Genomic DNA, 19,165 nt, shown 5'->3' on the forward strand with positions numbered 1-19,165 from the left:
GAATTACCCCAACCTAACCAACTGTGTAATGCTAGATCTGACTCCCAGATGCATAGCATACCTTATTAGAGATCTCCGAAATACATAATCTAGATCACTACTCAAAATACTTGTGGTTTCCAACTGTTGAGGGACATCAACAGACCAGTACCTTGCATTTTGGACCATAAGACATAGAAGCAGAATTAGGCCATTCAGTGCATCAAGTCTGTTCCACCATCCGTCCTGGCTGGTTTATTATCCCTCTCAACCCCATTCTCCTAAACACAAAATAATCTGCAGATTATTTTCCTGCCTTCTCCCCGTAACTTTTGGCACCCTGACTAATCGAGAACCTATCAACCTCCGCTTTAAATATACTCTATGACTTGGCCTCCACAGCCATCTGTGGCAATGAATTCCACAGACTCACTATCCTCTGACGATTCCCCAAGCAGGACTTTACTTATATGTGTAATTTCCCATTTTATTTCTTACACATTTTGCATAACAAAGATGAATTGGCACAACTCTGGTTGAGATGCACATTGTTGGTGTACTATGGTGCACTGTTTCCCATCTACAAGGTGCACTGCAACATTGCTTCAAACTCACCACTTTCAGTGAGTAGGTTAAAGGCAGCAAGTGCTTGTTTACATCACTTTCAAGTTCCGCCATTAGTCATAGGCCATCATGATATCCACATTGAAAAGGAAACAGTGCAGGGTGAGAACACTAGAACAGCCTAAGCACTTGGGAGTCCCTTCAACTGGGTTTCAATAGTCTACCATTTTTTCATTTGGTGGCTTCTAAAGGTGGGCAATGATTATCATCCATGCCCATATACCCAAAATAAAAAAACTCAGTGGGGGTAGTCTTACAGTTTATATTTACATGCACACTATCCATATGCCCTTTGTACGCCACGATGCGGAACTTTTCTTCCGCCATCTCCGTCTCCAGCCTACTTCTTTGGCAAGGACTCTTCCACCCCCACCGATGACCCCTTCTCCCGTCTTCAACCCTCCTCTTCTTCATGGACACCCCGCTCTGGTCTTCTGCCTGCTTTGGATCTCTTTATCGCTAATTGCCGACGGGACATCAACCGTCTCGACTTCACCGCACCTTATCCCCATTCCAACCTCACTCCTTCCGAACGCTCTGCTCTCCACTCCCTCCGCACTAATCCTAACCTTATTATTAAACCCGCCGATAAGGGGGGTGCTGTTGTAGTCTGGCATACTGACCTCTACCTTGCCGAGGCACAGCGACAACTCGCGGATACCTGCTCTTATTTACCCCTCGATCGTGACCCCACTAAGGAGCACCAGGCCATTGTCTCCCACACCATCACCGACTTTATCCGCTCAGGGGATCTCCAATCCACTGCTACCAACCTTATAGTTCCCACACCCCGCACTTCCTGTTTCTACCTCCTACCCAAGATCCACAAACCTGCCTGTCCTGGCCGACCTATTGTCTCAGCTTGCTCCTGCCCCACCGAACTCATTTCTGCATACCTCGACACTGTTTTATCATCCCTTGTTCAATCCCTTCCGACCTATGTTTGTGACACTTCTCACGCTCTTAAACTTTTCGATGATTTTAAGTTCCCTGGCCCTCACTGCTTTATTTTCACCATGGATGTCCAGTCCTTATATACTTCCATCCCCCATCAGGAAGGTCTCAAAGCTCTACACTTCTTTTTGGATTCCAGACCTAATCAGTTCCCCTCTACCACCACTCTGCTCCGTCTAGCAGAATTAGTCCTTACTCTTAATAATTTCTCCTTTGGCTCCTCCCACTTCCTCCAAACTAAAGGTGTAGCTATGGGCACCCGTATGGGTCCTAGCTATGCCCGCCTTTTTGTTGGGTTTGTGGAACAATCTATGTTCCGTGCCTATTCTGGTATCTGTCCCCCACTTTTCCTTCGCTACATCGACGACTGCATTGGCGCTGCTTCCTGCACGCATGCAGAACTCGTTGACTTTATTAACTTTGCCTCCAACTTTCACCCTGCCCTCAAGTTTACCTGGTCCATTTCCGACACCTCCCTCCCCTTTCTAGATCTTTCTGTCTCTGTCTCTGGAAACAGCTTATCCACTGATGTCTACTATAAGCCTACTGACTCTCACAGCTATCTAGACTATTCCTCTTCTCACCCTGTCTCTTGCAAAAACGCCATCCCCTTCTCGCAATTCCTCCGTCTCCACCGCATCTGCTCTCAGGATGAGGCTTTTCATTTCTAGGACGAGGGAGATGTCTTCATTTTTTAAAGAAAGGGGCTTCCCTTCCTCCACTATCAACTCTGCTCTTAAACGCATCTCCCCCATTTCACGTACATCTGCTCTCACTCCATCCTCCCGCCACCCCACTAGGAATAGGGTTCCCCTGGTCCTCACCTACCACCCCACCAGCCTCCGGGTCCAACATATTATTCTCCGTAACTTCCGCCACCTCCAACGGGATCCCACCACTAAGCACATCTTTCCCTCCCCCCCTCCCTCTGCATTCCGCAGGGATCGCTCCCTACACAACTCCCTTGTCCATTCGTCCCCCCCATCCCTCCCCACTGATCTCCCTCCTGGCACTTATCCGTGTAAGCGGAACAAGTGCTACACATGCCCTTACACTTCCTCCCTTACCACCATTCAGGGCCCCAAACAGTCCTTCCAGGTGAGGCAAAACTTCACCTGTGAGTTGACTGGGGTGATATACTGCGTCCGGTGCTCCAGATGTGGCCTTTTATATATTGGCGAGACCCGACGCAGACTGGGAGACCACTTTGCTGAACATCTACGCTCTGTCCGCCAGAGAAAGCAGGATCTCCCAGTGGCCACACATTTTAATTCCACATCCCATTCTCATTCTGACATGTCTATCCACGGCCTCCTCTACTGTAAAGATGAAGCCACACTCAGGTTGGAGGAACAACACCTTATATTCCGTCTGGGTAGCCTCCAACCTGATGGCATGAACATCAACTTCTCTAACTTCCACTAGGCCCCACCTCCCCCTCGTACCCCATCTGTTACTTATTTTTATGCACACGTTCTTTCTCTCACTCTCCTTTTTCTCTCTCTGTCCCTCTGAATATACCTCTTGCCCATCCTCTGGGTCCCCCCCCCCCCCCTGTCTTTCTTCCCGGACCTCCTGTCCCATGATCTTCTCGTATCCCCTTTTGCCAATCACCTGTCCAGCTCTTGGCTCCATCCCTCCTCCTCCTGTCTTCTCTTATCATTTTGGATCTCCCCCTCCAACTTTCAAATCCCTTACTCACTCTTCCTTCAGTTAGTCCTGACGAAGGGTCTCGGCCTGAAACGTCGACTGCACCTCTTACTACAGATGCTGCCTGGCCTGCTGCGTTCACCAGCAACTTTGACGTGTGTTGCTTGAATTTCCAGCATCTGCAGAATTCCTGTTGTTTGCCCTTTGTACTTTGTTTGATTTACCAGTAGTTTTTTTTTAATGTGCAAATATAGAACATAGAGCATTACTGCACAGTACAGGCCCTTCAGTCCATTATATTGTGCCAACTTTTCAACCTACGCTAAGATCAGTCTAACCCTTCACTCCTACATAGCCATCCATTTTTCTCAACACGCACAATCTGCAGAGGATTTTGTGTTTACCATCCATGTGCCTATTTAAGAGTTTCTTAAATGTCCCTAATGTATCTACCTCCACTACCACCTCTAAAAGGGCGTCCTACGCACTCTGTGCAAAAGATACTTACCTCTGACATCTCCCTTATACTGTAATGTAAGGAATAATCATTCAAGCCTGATATAGCAGGTTGTCAAACTACATCAAAGCTTCTGCCATTCGCCTTTCAAGTATGGAATAATAGTACCCTGTCTATCTGACTTCAGGTACGTGTTGATTGATGTTGAATATTTGGATGTTGTGAAGTATCTACTAGTCCTGAACAAGAGAGGTGGACCACTGTCTGAAACTCTTCTGCTCAGGTTGTATCTTGGTATGACTTTTCCCTTGTCAGTTAAGCTATATAAATCACTATGGTGGGTGTTTCCACTATAGGAGCATTCGAAAACTTAGATGTTAGGTTACACATCTAATTTCTGCTATAATTAATTTGCATAATCACATTAATTCTTCCCTTGAACCAGTGCAATCAGGATAAAAAGCTAAGCTTTCCATCATGGGTTGTGGTTTGTTCTGGCACTAAACTCGATGAATTCAAGTGATAAACAAGTACATTTTAATTAAAACTAAAAATTGGTTATTATATTATTCAGATTAATTTATCACGTACAGTGAAATGTATCATTTGCATTAACAACCCACACAACCCAAGGATGTGTTGGGCGCAGCTTACAAGTGCCGCCACACATTCTGGTGCCAACATAACATGTCCACTATGTTCATCGTTATTTTAGCAAGTGAGTCCCATCCTTCATCAGTGTTCAACTTCATTTAAGAAATAACTAAAAACAGATAATATTACAAATATACAGATGATCTATCGAGTGATGTTAATGTTGCAGGCATCAGTAATCTTCCTTCAGAATTTTAAAATGTGTAGATTAGGAAAGCTTCGAAGATTTGGTCTGTGCTAACTAAACTCAACCTGTGCTTCACTGTAGCAATGCTCTTAACTCCAACAGCCCTGATTTAGAGGGAAGGGACATCGGCCAGGGTTCTTGTTCATTTACAGTGCCATGAAAATGTTTGGACGCCCCGATCAAAATTTCTGTTGCTGTGAATAGTTAAGTAAGTAGAAGATGAACTGATCTCCAAAAGTCATAAAGTTAAAGATGAAACATTCTTTTCAAAATTTTAAGCAAGATTAGTGTATTATTTTGGTTTTGTACAATTTTAGAGTGAAGAAAAGGAAAGGAGCACCGTACAAAAGTTTGGGCACCCCAAAAGATTTGAGCTCTCAGATAACTTTTACCAAGGTCTCAGACCTTAATTAGCTCGTTAGGGCTATGGCTTGTTTACAGTTATTGTTAGGAAAGGCCAGGTGATGCAAATTTCAAAGCTTCATAGAGGCCCTGACTCCTCAAACCTTGCCCCAACAATCAGCAGCCATGGGCTCCTCTAAACAGCAGCCTAGCACTCTGAAAATTAAAATAAATGATGCCCACAAAGCAGGAGAAGGCTATAAGAAGATAGCAAAGCGTTTTCAGGTAGCCGTTTCCTCAGTTCGTAATGTAATTAAGAAATGGCAGTTAACAGGAATGGTGGAGGTCAAGTTGAGGTCTGGAAGACCAAGAAAACTTTCCGAGAGAACTGCTTGTAGGATTGCTAGAAAGGCAAATCAAAACCACCGTTTGACTGCAAAAGACCTTCAGGAAGATTTAGCAGACTCTGCAGTGGTGGTGCACTGTTCTACTGTGCAGCGACACCTGCACAAATATGACCTTCATGGAAGAGTCATCAGAAGAAAACTTTTCCTGCGTCCTCACCACAAAATTCAGCATCAGAAGTTTGCAAAGGAACATCTAAACAAGCCTGATGCATTTTGGAAACAAGTCCTGTGAACTGATGAAGTTAAAATAGAACTTTTTGGCTGCAATGAGCAAAGGTATGTTTGGAGAAAAAAGGGTGCAGACTTTCATGAAAAGAACCCCTCTCCAACTGTTAAGCACGGGGGTGGATCGATCATGCTTTGGACTTGTGTTGCAGCCAGTGGCATGGGGAACATTTCACTGGTAGAGGGAAGAATGAATTCAATTAAATACCAGCAAATTCTGGAAGCAGACATCACACTGTCTCTAAAAAAAAAAAGCTGAAGATGAAAAGAGGATGGTTTCTACAACAGGATAATGATCCTAAACGCACTTCAAAATCCACAATGGACTACCTCGAGGCGGAAGCTGAAGGTTTTGCCATGGCCCTCACAGTGCCCCAACCTAAACATCATCGAAAATCTGTGGATAGACCTCAAAAGAGCAGTGCATGCAAGACGGCCCAAGAATCTCACAGAACTAGAAGCCTTTTGCATGGAAGAATGGGCGAAAATCCCCCAAACAAGAATTGAAAGACTTTTAGCTGGCTACAAAAAGGGTTTACAAGCTGTGATACTTGCCAAAGGGGGTGTTACTAATACTGACCATGCAGGGTGCCCAAACTTTAGCTTCGGGCCCTTTTTCTTTCTTGTTATTTTGAAATTGTAAAAGATGGAAATAAAAAAGGTAATCTTGCTTAAAATATTAAAGAAATGTGTCATCTTTAACTTTATGCCTTTTGGAAAACCAGTCATCTTTTACTCACTTAGCTATTCGCAGTAACAGAAGTTTTGACCGGGGGTGCCCAAACTTTTGCATGCCACTATATATGACTGACAAACTTGGGCATGACCTTGCTACGATCCTATGGTAAAATGCTGCAGAAATATCCACACTGTAAAGAGGGATTGCTCTCAGACACGAGGTCTGGTTTCGCTGTCGGGCCCAGGAATTCATCCTTACTCCAACTTATTTCATGTAGTCCTCAACTTGGACACTGAATGGCACATTTGAATAACATCTTTTTTCAACTAATGTTCTTATTCTCAAATCTCATAGGTTGTAAATACAGTCATAACTTTAAAGCATTTTGAAATGTTCTTGTGTGCACATTTTTTTTGAAGATTCTTTATTGCAACAGTGCTGAGGCAAATTGCAGTACCATTACTAATGTCCAGCTCCAAAAACAGGGCTCCTTAGTGAATGTGGATTTCTGTTTGAATAACTCAGTTACTTATCTCTTTGGCTCACTGAGTTGTAACTTTTTGCTTCTTCTCTCATGCTGGTGATTTTACAAGTTAGTTAAGCATTTCAGTTAAAGACTGAAAGTGTGTGAGAAGCAAGCTGGAGGTGAAGCTATCACATGGTCTCCCTGATATGACATCCTCCTTCTTCTTCTTTTTTCGACTTTTAATGATGTTTGGCAGTACAACTTAAAGGTGCATTACCATCACCAGCTGGGCTGGAGTGTGGTGTAGAGAATTGGGAAATAAAACCCTTACTGGTTCTTATCAAATGGAAACTAAATTACCCCTACAAGTCCTATAGATTGTAAATAATGAAAGAAAATAGTGTGAATTAAATTAAAGTCACTTCCATAACTTAGTACAGTTTTTAAATGAAAACTATCAACCCTCAAGGATAGTAGTGCAGTCTGCATTTGCTTTCTTTCAACCATATTTGCTTCACATTGTAAAATAATGTGTTCAACTGTTTCATAATGATGACGACACCTACACACCCCAGAGTGATGTTTTCCAACAAAATATAAGGAATAATTAAGCATAATATTTCCAATTCTAAGTCGAGTCAATATAATTCCTTCCCTTCTTGTTTTACCCCCTTCTCCCATCACTCCAACAGTTCTATGTATTCTATAAAGGTGTCTCCCTTATGCCCATTATCCCACAGGTCTTGCCAGAATCCCTGAATTCTTAGCCCTGCCAACCCCTTAGCTTCTGATTTGCTAAGTGGAAAGTCTATATCCATAGGTGACCTTTTAACAGCCTTTCTGGCCAAACAATCAACTGGCTCATTCCCCTCAACACCTCTATGTGCAGGGACCCATAAGAAAAAGACAGGTAAACATGAATATGAAGTAAAGTTTGACGAGATTCAAGCTGTAGATCTGATCTACTGCTAGAATGAACTGTTTTAAGACCATTCAAAACTGAAATAGAATCTGAACAAATTACAAATTTGCAAGGACAAATTTCTTCCACCCACTGTAAGACCCAAATGATGGGAACCAATTCTGTTGTATATACTGGTAGATGGTTAGTAAGATGCTTCTTTATTGTTACGTGTAATTGGCACAAAAACAGGCATACCAACATTCCCAGTTAAAATATCTTATGATCCATCAGAAAAAAATGATTGACACACAACAATAATTTCTCTTATCATATTGATAAACCAACAGACTCTCAGGCATATTAGGATCCTTGGACTTCATTAAATCATGCAACCTAAAATCAGCTAAAGTCATTGGGGAAAAAACTGCAGTAGTCCAGCAAACCCATATTCCTATCATGATCAGAACCCAGCTACCCAAAACTAAAAACATTCTTCTTGTGATGTTCCAACAGTCTTCCAACACACTTTTAACAGGGTGATCATTTCTCTGCCCCCTCAAATGAATCAATATGTTAACAACAACTTCAACCTTCGCAACTGTGAGGCTATTGTCAGTAAAGCCGAAATAGGAGACGACATTACTGCACCACAACACAGTCTTAAAGTCTGTACTTGTATCACATCCAAGCATTTTAAATTTGAAGATGAAGCTGATCCATAAGCCACACAACCATAATCAAGTACAGATCTAATTAAACAAATATAAATGATTCACAGAGCACCCCGAGTACACCGACATAGACACCGACGGATATTTTATGCCCCTTTACATTCATCAATTATTTTACTGATATGGTGCTTCCATGTCAGCTTATTATCCATTCACATGCCAAGAAATCTGACCACTGATACATCTTCAAGAGTTTGACTAAATAATTTCAAATCATGTGCAGGTCTATGATCCTCTTTGTTAAAAGCATAACTTGTGTTTTAGCTATTGAAAGCTTTAAAAACCCATCTATTTGCCTACTGTTCGACCTTATTAATCGCTAATTGTATCCTATATATAGTTAAATTGAAATTTCTATCTCCGATCCATAAAGCTGCATCATCTGCAAAATGTGATTTACCTACCCTAGTACCTTTCTCAGAGAAAAAATCGTTAATCATAATATTAAGCAATAAAGGGCTACAAACACTGCCTTGTGAGGTCCTATTCTCTTATCTTATAGAAGCCCGAATACGCTTTACCTACTCCTACCTGCATTGACTGTTCAAATAAAAACAATTTAGAAAAAAATTGTATAGCCTTCCTCTGACTCCTAACTTCCATAATTTAATCAAAAGAACTTCCCTCCATAACATATCATGTGCTTTTTGAATATAAAAAATACTGCTCTACAATTTCTTTATTTTCCTGTGTTTTGCTAATATAATCTTCCAAACATAAAACTGAATCCAATGTTATTCTGCCCTTCCAAAATCTGCTCTGATAAAACTCCATATCACCTCTTTATTCCAAAATATAATTCAACCGCTCTATTACCATACATTCCATAAGTTTATACAAAGGGACATTAATGATATTGGTCTATAACTAGAAGGATGCAACAGGTATCCCAGGTTTTAAAATAGGCACTACTACTGCCATTTTCCATGAGGAGGGAAATATGATTCAAATGTAGTCTTTCTGTTCATTTACCCCCCCCAATCAACAGTAACCTCACCCTCAAGCAGTTTCTTCACTTTGTTGCAGTAAACTATTCAGTTGTTGTCTCAGCGTTGTTGAAAAATCTGATCAATCTCATCATTCTAATTGCTTTTTATTAATAGATATGTATAATTTATGTGGTAATTATTGCAGAATGTTCTTGAGATACAAGCAAGGAAACATTGCACTGTCTAAAAATTTTGAGATATACTGGACAAAAGTTTACATCAACTTTACATTCTGATGAGGTATTTTTGTTCTTGGTATTCACCACTTTGCTCAACCCCTCTTCCAGCCTTTCACAGCACTGTTTGATGGAAGGACACGAAGCAAGTCAAAATCACGAACACATGACAACTATCGAGGCTCACGCGGTCACCCAGCAAGTCCAACAGGTGCACGTGGCCACATACACAGACCATACGGTCCTGAGCGGAGAGGATGACTCGCCTTCATCACCTGAAGAGACTTCCTTTGATGATTCTGACATACTAAATTCAACCATCACAGATGAGGTTACAGCCCATCTTGCTGCAGCAGGTAAGGCTCTGGAATGAGTGGGAGTAGATTTTTTTCAGCACTTCTGGATGTAAACTAAAATGTTTATATCTTTGCAAAGAATGCTGCATATTTTCCTTCATTTCCTGGTAACTTTTTATTCCCCGTTGTCCTGTCCCTTTCCCTCAACTCCTTTATGCTTTCATCTCCTTCAGGTCCAGATATGTTGCTAGAGCACAGTTCTACTGAAGTTTGCCACCTGCCACCCCCTTCATTCAGTGGATTAACTTCTATAGGGACTTTATACCATAGACCAGGACCCACCCTGACCACCAATGCACCCATCCTCTACCCTTCCTTTTGTGTAGTAATGAAAAATCAGACATGCTGTCTCTCAGACTTATCTGCTCCTGAGAATGTAAAAGATTACGTGGAGTTATTTTGAGGTAAACCTGCTGGGGAAAGGGGAGTGGCATGCTCTGGTATGTCCTGGTCATTATTTGACCCCAATTCAATTCTTGAAGCAGACTATTTATTTATTGAGATGCAGTATAGAACAGGCCCTTCTGGCCATTTGAGCTGTGTTGTCAGCAATCGCATTTATTCCTAGCCTAATCACAGGACAATTTACAATGACCAATTAATTTACCAACCAATACATCTCTGAACTGTGGGAGGAAACTGGAACACCCAGAGGAAACCCATGGTCACAGGGAGAACGTTCAAACTCCTTCCAGGCAGCGGTGGGAATTGAACCCGGGCACCTGTACTGCAAAGCGTTGTGCTAATCATTACGCAACAGTGGCTATTTGTGATGCTACTGTTGGGCTTTTTTTGTTTAAATTGCGGCTTCAAAACACTTCCCTGCTCTTTGGAAATATGCATGTTGGCTCACAAATGGAATCTGACCGCTTATATGAAGCACCAGGATAGAACTGATAAGGAGTTCGTGTCTCAAGGGCAGAGCAGAACTGTGATGACTAAAAAGGGTGGTTTGTTTAATGTATTATTTAGCAGAGCCAGCAGAGGGTGCTAAAGAATCATTTAAAAAATTGAGCCTGTTATCAGTATACAGGTTTCCCCCGCCATCCGAAGGTAGAGCGTTCCTATGAAACGGTTCATAAGCCAGAATGTCGTAAAGCGAAGAAGCAATTACCATTTATTTATATGGGAAAAATTTGTGAGCGTTCGTAGATTCAAAAATGACCTACCAAGTCATGCCAAATAACACATAAAGCCTAAAATAACAGTAACATATAGTAAAAGCAGGAATGATATGATGAATACACAGCCTATATAAGGTAGAAAGACTTTTCCACAATAATTGCCTGCACTGTGCTCCGTAGTGAAAATCTCACGTAAGTGCCTTCGGCAAAAACACGGAGCAAGCACTCTCTAGTAACCTTTAAGCTATGAAGCTGCCAAATCATACCAAATAACACGCAAAAATACACAGCCGATATAAAGTAGAAATAATGTATGTACAGTGTAGTATCACTTACGGGAATCGGGACAGCGTCAAGCACGTTGATGGTAGCGTGTTAGGCTGAGTTGTCGGAGGTTGGGGTGGTGCAGTGGCCCCCACCCTCTGGGCAGCGAACCGATACCGATCCGCGAAGCATGCAGTGGTCTAGTGGTGCCCGGGACGCACCCAGCACATCTTTAAGAAAAAAGCCGAAATAAACAAGCTAATTAATTAAGTGCCACCCGGCACGTAAATGTCGACCCAGATCAGAGGCAACGCAATCGGCAATCGTCTCTGATCTGGGCTGACATTTACGTGCCGGGCGGCATCTAATTAATTAGCTTGTTTATTTCGGCTTTTTTCTTAAAGATGTGTTGGGTGCCTCCCGGCTACAGCTGCATTCTCCGCGAATCGGTATCTGTCCGCGGCCCGGGGTTTGGGGTGGTGGGACACTAGGGTGTCATCTCATCATCTCATCATCTGTTTCCATGAAGGCAGGCAGGTCATCTTCTTCTATATCTGCCTGTCTCGTTGTCGAAGGTTGAGGTTTGTCGTCTGCTGAAGACTTGCTTGACTGCTTAGCCTCGCGCATTTTTAGATCATACAGTTCTTTGTAAGCACTCAAACCATCCTGCAAATATGCCCTAAACCAACGTACCCTTTCAAAATTAAAGTCGTACTTTATCATTGCAGCAAAAATCTCACGTAGTTGCCACACGTTCAGTTCCTGGACGACTTCACTTTCGCTACAGCATTCAGTTTTGATAGTTATCCTTTCCTCTTGCAATTGCATCAGCTCTTCACCTATCAGTTCTTGGTCATAGGCTGCCAAAACCTCCTCAACATCATCTTCATCAACTTCCACAAACCAAACTCACTTTCTCCTTACCTGGCTCACCATGATCGAAATGCTTAATTATGTCTAGTTTTACGCTAAGTGTAACACCCTTACGAGCTCTTTCAGGCTCTTCCAATACCTTAGAACTCATCTTGCAAATGGCTGCTCACAGGCACGTGTTTAAGCAATGCCGGTGAGAATGCCGTTCCGAATCTGGGGGAGAGCAGCTGCTCGGGGCGCGCTGCCTTTTTTTTTTCGTGCGCTGCTTTTTTTCTTAACAGTGAAAACACCTTCTGTTAGTGAAAACAGGGAACTAATGTAGGTCTTTCGTAACAGTGAGGTTTCGTAAAGCGAGTGTTTGAAAAGCGGGGGACACCTGTATTGCTCTGGTGACAGCCAGCTTGGTCACAAGCCTGGGAAATATGGTTCTGGAAGTGTCTATTACTGCTTTTAAAATCCCTTTATATAAATTTGGTGTCTGTAATTCCCCCTTCTAAATCTCATCTACTTTCCCACTCTAAAAGCATAAACTCTGAACAAGATGTCCACATGGCAGTCTGCTTAGTGAGTATGGATAGTCTTTTTTGCTTAATGCCACCCTCTAATGTTCACACACACCATGCAGCAGAAACTACTGGATAAAAGAAAAGGGAGAGTGAGTGATGGGGCGAAATCCAGGCTTCATTTCTCTTTATCCAATGAATATCCCCAATGTATGCCTACAAATACTAGGCTTTTGAGAACAGCTGTGGAATTCTGTACCACCTTGTCTCTTGTCTGTCAATATCATAGTGGATTGCAGATTATCTCTTGGAACTTCATGGTCTTTATGATTCTGTAACGAAGTAACTGCTGAATTATTTGGGTAACTGTTGCTTCCCATTCTCTTATTTTATGAACTATGTATTTGTGTCACCTGTAATTGTTAAGTGTTCAAGGCAACAGCATTTTTTGTTATCCCAAACATGTAGTGAACTATTGGATTACACAAACCGTTGGGCACCTTGGTAGCATAGTGGTTAGCACGATGCTATTACAGCTCAGGCTTCAGAATCTAGAGTGCCTTCCCAACGTCCTCTGTAAGGAGTCTCTGTACGCCCTCCCTGTTGGAATAAGTGGATTTTCTTGGGTCCTTGGTTTCCTCCCACAGTCCAAAGGCATACCGGGTGGTTAATTGGTCATTGTAAATTGTCCCGTGATTTAGTTACAGTCAAATCAGGGTTGGCAGGAGTTGCTGAGCAGTGCGGCTGAAATAGCTGGAAGGGCCTATCCAATCTATAACACTAACTAAGTAAAGCTAAGAAGTTCTGAGTATCTATTCCAAATCTCTGTTGCTGGCAGACCCAGGGCACTTGTAGAGATGTGGACTGCAGTTAATACAAGTGGCCTTATTTAACAAAGGGAGTATGTTCTCTCAGATCTCTTTCCCCCATATTACATCCCTCTTGACCATCACTACAGAACAAATGCTGAAGACTCCCTAAGTTTGTCTGATATTTTGTTGCAATATCTCTACAATGTTCCCAGTGCGGTATGGAGGAATGTACTGAGCATTAAGTTGAAACGTGAAGCTAAGGCCCTTTCTGGCCTTTTTTATATCTGGAGACCTTGGTGCAAGTGTACAGAGTGAGAGGTGCAAGATGCAGATGAACCTAAAGTGGAAGCTTAGGCTTGGGCAGAAGCTGCCCTATAACCTTAGCAACCTCCTCAACGGGTATGATGTGACTAGTGTTATTGTGGGTGATTTTCATTGTTGAGAAAGCTTACTGACCTTCCCACTCTTTGCTTTCAGGTCCAGTGGGAATGGCAGCAGCTGCTGCCGTGGCGACGGGCAAGAAGCGGAAGCGCCCCCACGCCTTTGAATCTAACCCATCAATACGCAAAAGGCAACAGACGCGTTTACTACGGTGAGGTTGCCCTGTAGTGAAGGAATCCCAGCCCAGAGCAACAGCTCCCATGTATAAGTTACCTGTAGGTAGCGAATCCAGATCAGCTCACCAGAGCTGACCCATGGTTGAGCTAAACCATCTTCAAAGATTGTTGCGGGGATGGTGATGGGAGAGGGATCACTGAGGAAGGGAAACTGTTGAGATAAATGCTGTAGGTTAGGTTAAAATGTAGATTTAAATTTCAAAATATAAAGCTGATGTAGAATTTCACTTTTTTTTTCAAAGCAGCCCCAATCGTGTAGTTAGTAAATACACTGCCCAGAACCTGGCCGTGCAACGGGAAGATCCCGGCTTCAAATCCACGTCTGTAACTGAGTGAGTTGATCTTCTGAGGTTAAGTCACGTTGTTAGAGTGGAAGGAATTTCACTCTTTGTCTGTATTCAAGCTTGGGAGTACTTGATAGTGAAATCATACACAGAAAAGTATGACTCCCCGGGTTGCAACTGAAGAGCTGAACATTGGTCAATAAATAGATGGGCCTCTTACAATAATTTGATCTGAGAAGCTGCACTTTTCACGGTTGAAGGAGAGTTAGCCTGTCTGTTGATCAGTTTGTTGATTAATTTGGACCAGTGCATGCAAAAGTTTGGGCACCCTGGTCAAAATTTCTGTTACCGTGAATATTTAAGTGAGTAGAAAATGAACTGATCTACAAAAGTCATAAAGTTAAAGATGAAATATTCTTTTCAACATTTTAAGCAAGATTATTGTATTATTTTTGTTTGTACAATTTTAGAGTGACAAAAAGGAAAGGAGCACCAAGTTTAGACATCCCAAGAGATTTGAGCTCTCAGATAACTTTTACCAAGGTCTCAGACCTTAATTAGCTTGTTAGGGCTATGGCTTGTTCACAGTCATGGTTAGGAAAGGCCAGGTGATGCAAATTTCAAAGCTTCATGAAGACCCCCGTTTGACTGCAGAAGACCGTCAGGAAGATTTAGCAGACTCTGGCTGGAGTGGTGGTGCACTGTTCTACTGTGCAGCGACACCTGCACAAATATGACCTTCATGGAAGTGTCATCAGATGAAAACTTTTCCTGCGTCCTCACTACAAAATGCAGTGTCAGAAGTTTGCAAAGGAACATCTAAACAAGCCTGATGCATTTTGGAAACAAGTCCTGTGGACTGATGGAATTAAAATAGAACTTTTGTCCGCAATGAGCAAAGGTATGTTTGGAGAAAAAAGGGTGCAGAATTTCATGAAAAGAACACCTCTCCAACTGTTAAGCACGGGGGTGGATCGATCATGCTTTGGGCTGTGTTGCAGCCAGTGGCACGGGGAACATTTCGCTGGTAGAGGGAAGAATGAATTCAATTAAATACCAGCAAATTCTGGAAGCAGACATCACACCGTCTCTAAAAAAGCTGAAGATGAAAAGAGGATGGCTTCTACAACAGGATAATGATCCTAAACCTCAAAATGCACAATGGACAACCTCAAGAGGCACAAGCTGAAGGTTTTTCCATGGGCCTCATAGTCCCCCGACGTAAACATCATCAAAAATTTGTGGATAGACCTCAAAAGAGCAGTGCATGCAAGACAGCCCAAGAATCTCACAGAACTAGAAGCCTTTTGCAAGGAAGAATGGGCGAAAATCCTCCAAACAAGAATTGAAAGACACTTAGCTGGCTACAGAAAGCGTTTACAAGCTGTGATATCTGCCAAAGGGGGTGTTACTAAGTACTGACCATGCAGCTTCGGGCCCTTTTCCTTTTTTGTTATTTTGAAACTATAAAATTTGGAAATAAAAAAGTTTTCTTGCTTAAAATATTAAAGAAATATGTCATCTTTAACTTTATGCCATTCGGAAATCAGGTCATCATTTACTCGTTTAGTTATTCACAGTCACAGAAATTTTGATCGGGGTGCTCAATATTTTGCACGCCACTGTACATCATGGAGACACTCTACCTTGTCATCGGTTGAAGATCTATTTATGTATTATAGGAAAAGTTCATAACATATTGTGCTAGCTTTCCATCGTGTTTGATTTTCCTCTGGAGGGCTTGGCTTTTTATTTTCCACAAAGCTGCCTGTGCCTGTTGTTTGTGTGTTTTCCAACTGCAGTGTATCATTCAGGAGCCTTAATTACTCCCTTATCCCAAGTTTGGACACAATGACCTCAATTATATTTGCCACACCAGAGATCTAGCAGAGATCAGCCTACTCAGCACAGATTATGAATGTGATCCAGGATTTTTTTTTTTGACCATATGTACTACACTGGGCAGTATATTTATTAACAGGTAACGGGAAAACATTGTTCTTTAAGCTTAGTTTACAGGAACAGAATATACGGAGGTTAAATCAGATTCTAGTGTCAGCTGTATCCAAGTCCAATATTTTCAGTTGCATTTGAGGCTTGATTAAAATTCCTCAATTTGGTAGATGTTTCTTTGCAATCTAACCTTTACAATCTACATGCTGACAAACAGATAAGGATGATTATGTCGCTGGCCTAGTTAAAAACTTCATTAGAGTGGCTCAAATTCCATACTCCATACATTCTACCTTCTCTGATAGTAAACCTCTTCTTAAAATTTAATTATTTGCAACTTTTCTGGTTTTGGTTGGGCAACACAGGCTCACTGGGCTGGAAGGGCCCGTTTCTGGGCTGTGTCTTCAATAAGTCTTATGGAGAAAGTATTCAGTACTTTAATCAGTATGTAAATAAACTTGCAAACAAGAGAAAATCTACAGATGCTGGAAATCGAAGCAACACACACAAAATGCTGAAGGAACTCAGCAGGTCAGGCAGCAAATATGGAAAAGAGCACAGTCAATGTTTTGGACCGAGACTCTTCATCAGGACTGGTGAAAGGTCTCGGCCTGAAACGTGGACTGTACTCTTTTCCATAGATGCTGCCTGGCCTTCTGAGTTCCTCCAGCATTTTGTGTGTGTGAATAAGCTTGATTGCTTTTCTGTGGTAATTTGAACAACAGGAGAAAAGAGCTAAGAAGAATTTGATCGATAGATATTGTTATTTATAATAGTGTGCTCTGGGCATGTTAGGATTAGGAAATTGAGGGCTATGATTTGTGCGTTAAGTCTCTCAAATAGTTTAGGACACCTTGGAAGGCAGAAACTGCATGCTTCACACCTGTACTCCTACTAAAGTAGGATTTTTGTGTGGATTTTACCAGTACCCCAAGTGAATCTGACATTAAATACTTAGTTGTAAAACCAAACTCATCACATCACCTCATCAAATCTTTTCTCTCTCTCGCTCTCTCACACACAGGAAACTACGAGCCACTTTGGATGAATATACAACCAGAGTTGGGCAGCAGGCAATTGTGCTCTGTATCTCACCCTCCAAACCAAATCCAGTTTTTAAAGTGTTCGGAGCTGCACCTCTTGAGAACGTGGTAAGTATTGAATGACCTAATGGGTTTTCTTCCATTTCTGCTGCTTCATGTCAAGTGACTGGTTCAGCTGCAATTCACATAGAAAACGTAGAAAAACCTACAGCACAACACAGGCCCTTTGGCCCACAAATCTGTCCCTACCTTAGAACTACCTAGGCTTTTAACATAGCCCTCTGTTTGTCTAAGCTCCATGTAGCGAACCAGGAGTGTCTTAAAAGACCCTTTCGTTTCTGCCTCCACTGCCGCCGCTCTCTGCGTAAAAAAGCTTACCCCTGACATCTCCTCTGTACCTACTTCCAGGCACCTTAAAACTATGCCCTCTTGTGCTAGCCATTTCAGCCCTGGGGAAAAGCCTCTGACTATCCACACAATCAATGCCTCTCATTATCTTGTACACCTCTATCAGGTCACCTCACATCCTCCATCGCTCCAAGGAGAAAAGGTGGAGTTCACTCAATCTATTCTCATAAGGCATGCTCCCCAATCCAGGCAACATCCTTGTAAATCTCCTCTGCATCCTTCCTATGGTCTCCACGTCCTTCCTGTAGTGAGGGGAACAGAATTGAGCACAGTATTCCAAGTGGGGTCTGACCAGTGTCCTATATAGCTGTAACATTACCTCTCGGCTCTTAAACACAATCCCATAATTGATAAAGGCCAATGCACCATATGCCTTCTTAACCACAAAGTCAACCTGCTTAGCAGCTTTGAGTGTCCTATGGACTCGGACCCCAAGATCCCTTTGATCCTCCACACTGCCAAGAGTCTTAATATTAATGCTATTTCCTGCCATATTTGACCTATCAAAATGAAGCACCTCACACTTATCTGGATTGAACTCCATCTACCACTTCTCAGCTTAGTTTTGCATCCTATCAATGTTCCATTGTAACCTCTGACAGCCCTCCACACTATCCACAACGCCCCCAACCTTTGTGTCATCAGCAGATTTACTAACCCATCCCTCCACTTGCTCATCCAGGTCATTTATAAAAATCACAAAGGGTAGGGGTCTCAGAACAGATCCCTGAGGCACACTGAGGTCACTAGCCTCCATGCAGAATATGACCCATCTATAGCCACTCTTTGCCTTCTGTGGGCAAGCCAGTTCTGGATCCACAAAGAAATGTCCTCTTGGATCCCATGCCTTCTTACTTTCTCAATAAGCCTTGCATGCGGTACCTTACCAAATGCCTTTTAGAGGTCCTTCAATCCAATTGTGGAGACTTGCTCTTCATGGTCTTGGGTATGCTTAGAACTACCTGAAAGGTGAACTTCATGTTACTTTTGTTACTTTATGGATAAATCCACGAAGGTTGAGTTTTAGCTGAAAAATCATCCGGTAATCACACGAGCAGATCACTATTGTGAAAGCCAGCGGTGAGTTGAGAGAGGGGTGGATTAAAGTGGCTAAAAGGTCTATCAGAGAGTTTATTTGGCTTTTATGGATTGGGTTGCATGATGTGTAGGTCAAAGGTAGGATTGTGCGGGTAGATGGGAATTAGTTTGTTTCGGATTTTTCCCTTGGGATTTGAAGCAAGCATCTGCTTTCTAACACAAAATCCTGGCTTTGCTATTAATTGGGGTGTGGTGAAGGTTAGTGTGCAGGCTATAACAGAACATGAAACCTGTCCCTTTTACCAAAAAGGGCTTTTATTCCCTTCCTCTTTAATTTTCTTGTATTGATGCAAGTTTTCAGCTGTTCTTTCCACCCTAGATTTACATGCAGGCATGGCTTCCCTCTGGAATTTTACACTGTTGGTGTCCTTAGTTTTAAACTTTCCTCCTATCTTAAATGCAATAA

The 19,165-nt window shown here is 42.3% G+C and overlaps 1 protein-coding gene across 7 annotated transcripts in view; it reads left to right on the top strand.

Moving 5' to 3' along the window:
- The window catches only part of nrf1 (nuclear respiratory factor 1), a 95,967-nt gene that overhangs the window by 8,123 nt on the left and 68,679 nt on the right, over positions 1–19,165 (top strand). For 2 of the 7 annotated variants that reach the window (XM_072241715.1, XM_072241720.1), the window contains exons 2-5: positions 9,536–9,780; positions 13,834–13,948; positions 14,216–14,305; positions 17,235–17,361. In XM_072241715.1, coding sequence (XP_072097816.1) covers positions 9,555–9,780; positions 13,834–13,948; positions 14,216–14,305; positions 17,235–17,361 — 558 coding nt within the window. In that variant the 5' untranslated portion in view covers positions 9,536–9,554. Of the gene's footprint in view, positions 1–3,851; positions 3,959–9,535; positions 9,781–13,833; positions 13,949–14,215; positions 14,306–17,234; positions 17,362–19,165 lie in introns of all 7 variants that reach the window. The other 5 variants (XM_072241719.1, XM_072241721.1, XM_072241717.1 and 2 more) reach the window with 4 other exon arrangements.

This window comes from Mobula birostris, chromosome 23, assembly GCF_030028105.1.
Source record: "Mobula birostris isolate sMobBir1 chromosome 23, sMobBir1.hap1, whole genome shotgun sequence".
NCBI classification, from domain to species: Eukaryota; Metazoa; Chordata; class Chondrichthyes; order Myliobatiformes; family Myliobatidae; genus Mobula; species Mobula birostris.